This window comes from Asterias amurensis, chromosome 6 (assembly GCF_032118995.1).
Source record: "Asterias amurensis chromosome 6, ASM3211899v1".
NCBI lineage: Eukaryota > Metazoa > Echinodermata > Asteroidea > Forcipulatida > Asteriidae > Asterias > Asterias amurensis.
The window spans coordinates 1,858,445-1,864,161 of record NC_092653.1 but is presented as its reverse complement, the minus strand read 5'-3'; the positions used below and the strand labels follow the sequence as shown (position 1 = coordinate 1,864,161).

Here is a 5,717-nt window from a genome sequence, read left to right as displayed (position 1 = left end):
ATCAGAAACACCAGAGTTTGAATTCGGTGCTCTAAACCGCTCGGCCACGACACTTCCACGGTTTAAGTTTGAGTTGTTAAGGCACCAGTTTGCATCCTATGTGCTATTTTAAAGAGTTCATTACAAAAACATTTTTCGAACAAAATAACGTTTACAGTAATTTCGGGTGCTTTTTTTTTTTTGGTGGGGGGTGGGGGCGTTGGAGGTCTATGAGAAACCGCCTTACTCATACGCTGACATGGGATGGGAATGATCTGACAACAGCCAGATCTCACAGGTAGTTTTGTGGTGGAGGGCTTGGGGACAACGGGGTGGTGGGCATGGGTGCAGAGAGCGGTCCGACGGTGGAGGACACGGTGGCCGGCCTCGATTGACGGTTGTCTGAAACCGAAACCAATGCATTTTCGTTCTCGTCGCTAGCTTTCACGGGAATTGTGAGCCAGAGGAAAACGGGGAGGAAAACAAGTCCATGCAAGGCACCGATGAAGATAACAAGAAACATCGTCTTGAAGAAGGTTCTGAAGATGTACGAATCTGTGAAGGCGAGGACTACGACGCCGAGTAAGGTTGAGAGGGAACCCTGTACGATCGGCATGCCGACGGAGTATAGAGCATGGATGATGTTGGCCTGACGTGAACCTTTGTCTGCTGTGACGTAGGCGTAGCTGATGTGTGCTGAGAAATCCACACTGAAACCTACGGAGAGAATGAGGCTAGTCATGGCGATGGCATCGAGGTTGACTTGCCAAAAGGTCATGTACCCAACCACCCCTGTAACGATGGAGGCTACAGCCAGAGTAACGATGATAGAACAGATTGGGTTCGGGATCATGAGTAAAGCTACAATCAACATAGCTCCGACCGCGATGCCTAAGTTTTGAAGCGTGTTTGGCAAGATTGATATGTATTGATCATAGAAGATGAAGTCTGGATGGTAGACTATTGCAGGTAGCTCTGAATCCTTTGCAATTTGTCTCAGCTCAGTCGTCATGAATCTTTCTTTTTCGGTGGTGTTCAGGTCTTTCGTTGTGACAAAGAATCTCGAGGCCTTAATGTTGGTGCCGTTATCGCAGAAAACAATATCAAGGGAGTACTGTTTATAGGCTGGATGTTTGAGGAAATCGTCTCGGAGTGTGTTGATGAACTGGGCCTGGTTTGGTTCTTTGAGGTTGGTAGAGTTCAGGAAATCAAGATAGTCCCGTAGCCATGAAGCAGACAGATTGTGGTCTCTACTGAACGTATACTCGTTGTCTTCCATCTTTGCTAAAGTCTGTTCCATGATGTCTTGTACTTTTGGATTCCAGACGTCTCTTTTCTCGGTGAACACCAATGCAACCTGCGGACCATACTGCTTGAAGTAGGCACTTTCCATATCTAGGAAGTCAGCTGCGTATGAGTTATCTCGGGCGAGGTTGCGCAGACTCAGACCTTCTTGTACCTGAGTACATCCATAGATGGCGGCACCCAAGTAACCAACGTATACCACTGAAATGAGTAATGTCATCCACCATATTGTGATGCAGGGACCGTAATACTTCTTGAAGAATATCATCAATGCATGATCGTTGAATTCCCTATCTTGGCCGGCTGGAGGTTGCGACCCACCTGCGCAGAATATCTTGTACGCTGTAGATTCGGTCTCCTCCTTAGGTTGAACTTTAAGACATGACATGCAGTGTCTGTTCGCCGCCTCACGTCTACCAAATAGAGCCATGCAGGCACCGAAGAAAGTAATCTGGTATACGTAGTCAAAGATGACAGCCACGCCGGTATACATGCAGAATATACGCACCGATCTGAAGTACGTTATAGCGCCAATACCGAAAGCTAAGGCATCTGTGATGGATGTGATGGTTATCGACATGGCAGCCTCGGAGAAGGCATAGCGCATGCGCTCTTCCACGGGCAGTCTGACGTCAGTCTGTCGCCAGGCAGCAACCATGATGAACATGTCGTCGACTCCAATACCTGTAGATATTGAGAGAAAAAAATCACGATGTTGCGTATATATTTTGTCTTAGCCTGCAGCGAAGGGCTCGTTTGGTCACAACACTCCCGTAGTACGTTGTCAGCTAGTGTTTTTTCCCCATAATGTTTAGACCTCGTATTAAAGTTACTGAGGTTTGAGCGAGCTCACGCGCCGTGGATTTTGCGTTGTGCGCGGCGTGAAGTTGGGCTGTGAAGGGGGAGATCGCGAAGTTGTCCGATTCATAGCTGACAGCTATCCCTTCTAAGAATAATTTGAGGGTGAAAATAAAGGGATTTGCAGCTTCTTAATGAGATTTTTATTGAAAACATTGGTAGCAAAATCATAACAATGAGAGCAATGTAAAACCACACTTTCCGTGCACAAACACATGACATCGTGTGAACATTCTCTTGGAATTTCCTACAAGTGAACTGTTACTGGCATTGTTCAGCCACCGGTAAGGTCTCATGTTACAAACTCCGGAATATTCTTAAATGATTTCGAGAAGTTAGTCTTTTTTGAGCCAAAAAATACAACAGTTATCATGTCTTTTTAACGCACGTTTATATGCAGTACGCCGTGTTTGTTTACCTCTAATACCCACTATAATAGGTCATACGTGACGCACGGAGCGCAATCGGTCTATTAAAATGAAAGCTTGTAGTTTTCTCCCAAATAAAATTGGTAATGTTAAATTTAATTTTGTTTAAGGGTCATATCGGCCCAAAAGTGGGACCTACAGTCCAAGCTGTATCTCGTTTGTAGCCCCATAGCAAAAAAGAAAGAAAAGGTTCTTTGTATTGTTGATGGGTAGAACTTGTGTTGCTACATTATATTCTACCGTTGATTTGAGGAACTTAGGGGACTTCTTTACTGACGCCCAGTAGATATTTTCCTAATTCGGGATGGGAGACTTCTCAGGTCTAAAAAGAACTGGGAGTAAATCGGCAGCGACCATTTTGTTTGCTTAGCGAATGGACGGTACTTCTCGTTATTAAATGAACGTTACAGAGTTGGTAAGAAACAAAATTGTGAAGATCAAAGATTTACACCAAACTTAAACGGCCTAATGATGATGACAGTATAAAACATCCCTTGAAATATTTCTCTCTGAAATGTCATAATTCGATGAGAAATAACTTATATAGTTTCGCGGTTGGAGTTTATCGCTCAGTGAGCGTTTTAATCATTTGTTTTGCATCGATGTTTTGCATCGATGTCATGCAAAATGTGTAATCGTTTTTTCACTATTTTCTCGTGACCGAGTTGGCTGATCGCTCTCAAACTTCTACAGGTTTGTCAGTTTATGTATGTGATGGATTACATGAAGTGCTTACACTGCCAGCAAATGTTTTGAAGCAAAAACAATTCTGTGGTGTTCCTTTAACTTCACTGCCGTGGAGTGAGTTCTTTATTTATTGGTCTAAACATTTCGACGTTGCGACTGGCCATCGTCAGGAGACTTCTTATTTTAGGCTCAAACTTCTGGCAATCCCGGCCCTTTCTCCCCCCCCCCTGGCCCGTTCAAACTTCGGTCCTCGTTGCTCGGTCTGCACCCCAGCTGTGGTATACGACATTAAGCGGGGGAACGAGGGGAAGGGTGGGTATGTTTAGTTTCACATGGCCCAAACATTTTGGCCGGGCTTTAATTAGGTTTTTAAAACAAGATCAATTTAAGATTGATTAAATATTGTTTGCTTACCAATAATAAGAAATGGTGCCGATCCCACCGCATTGATGTAAGGTACTCCGATGTAACCCATCAGACCGAACGATGAGAGCACAGCTAGGCCGGCAGATATCACCCCACAACCAGCCAACCAAGGCTTGCTCCGTACCCAGTCAAACATCACACAGGAACAAATGCTGAAGGTAATCAACAGCGTAAAGGTGATACTAAAGTCTTTGATGACATTGGAGCTGGCTTTATCTAACTCTGTCTCAAGAGTACTGGATACCTGACGAGTGATTCTTATCTCAGTTGCATTGAAGGCTTCAACAACTTGAAGAAACTTGTCCTCCCATAGAGCACTTCGTTGGTCATCCATGCTGTCTTGATATCGTAAGATGTAAGATAACTGCATGACCTCTGCTGAAAGTACTTCATCCGATAAATTAGATTTGAACTTCACTCCTCCCAACTCTCCACCAGAAAATACAAACTTTTTGTTTGAATTGTAGACAGGATAAGTCAGATTGATCGCCTGTAACATGCTTGAGTTGTAATCGTGTACAGACAGTATTGCGTTTTCATTACAAGTATTGTTCCATTTGACACAGAGATCAACAAAATAAAATGGATCCACCAAATCGTTGTGTAGCATCGTCCCATGAAGATTAAGAATTTCTTCATGAAGATTAAGAATTTCTTCAAAGACAGTCTCCGTCAGAACGTTTCCACCATCTTGTCTTTGTATGATAATTTTCCCCGATCGACCAAGCCTTGTCAGACGAGTCACTAAGGTGTCGTTGTCGCCATGTTGTGTAAAAAGCTCTTCCACTGTTTTCCGGTCTGTTTTCGCCTGCCCATTCTCCGGTGTGTATAAATTCTCTACGCTCTGCTCACTTGTAATGAACAACATTCCAACACCGAGTACTCCAGCCAGCAACATCGGTGAGAATAGGAACCACAACGGGTGCCTGGCGATGAAACCGCCATAGTTGAAGAAGAATTTCTTAATATTCTTCTCGATGCAATCGAATCTCATGTTGTTGTTGTTGTTGTTGTTTTGGTTGTTATTGTTGTTGTTGTTGTTGTTTTTTTGATAGCCAAGACCTTGCTGGATCTTTCCTCGTTCACAACACACAAATATAGTTTTATTGTTTTGACAATTATGATGAGATATGCAACAACGATTGTTTTTTTCTCTAGTTAGCAACAACGATCACTTCATCGTTTGGAAACCGCTGTTTGTCTGGGAAAACCAATCCAATGTTCATGCCTAATATATTAACGACACACTCCTGTATTTGGTTAATAATTCATGAATAAAAATAAATGTTTACTCAGGTACGCCTGCCAATGGAACTGATCCAAGCCGTACCAAGCCCTGGTTAATGTATGTAAAGGATGGGAGTTCAACGCTTAGACGTTAGATTAATGTCTGGTGATTATTTTGTCAGTCAAATTTTGAGTCATGTGCTAACAACGAATTGCTTGTTATTTTCGAAACACATTATGTAAAGGAAATCACAGGCACATTTTAATGGTTTTGTGGTTTTTTCCTTAACACATTAACACAACAAACTACAAATCACAATACAAAACAAGCAAACAAAACCGAAAACGAACAAACAAGCATTCAACACACAAACAAAATACCCAATTCAAAAACACAAACAAACAAATAAATAAATACCACAACAAACAAAAAGTCAAGAACAACATTATTGGTTGATGTTTGGTCGTGTTTTTTTAAATGGCCCAGTGAACCAGCACGGTATCGAGTGCACTACAGAAAAACCCAAGTTAAAACAATCTTTGGGGAAAAAACAGTAACGAACACAATGCCATTAGGTATTTCAACTGAGCAAAAAACGTGTGTATGGAAACTTAAATAAATCCAGGGAGGTTATATAAGGATAACACGGCAATTTTATTTTTTAACCGACTTGAGATTTTTAAAGAAACATGAACCAGTTCTTGAACCTAGCGGAAGGGTAATGTACAAATAACGATCGTCACAACTATAGAGATGCTGCTTTACAGATGTAGGGCGATTAAACATGGAGACTAATATCAAATTTT

General features: G+C 42.3%; 1 protein-coding gene across 1 annotated transcript; it reads right to left on the bottom strand.

Moving 5' to 3' along the window:
• Nucleotides 1-271: 271 nt before the first annotated feature.
• Nucleotides 272-4,677, bottom strand: LOC139938139 (patched domain-containing protein 3-like). The gene is made up of 2 exons (XM_071933520.1): nt 3,672-4,677; nt 272-1,968 (listed from the first exon to the last, which is right to left on the bottom strand). The coding sequence occupies exons 1-2, from the start codon at nt 4,675-4,677 to the stop codon at nt 272-274; spliced, it is 2,703 nt and encodes a 900-aa protein (XP_071789621.1).
• Between the last annotated feature and the right edge of the window lie 1,040 nt (nt 4,678-5,717).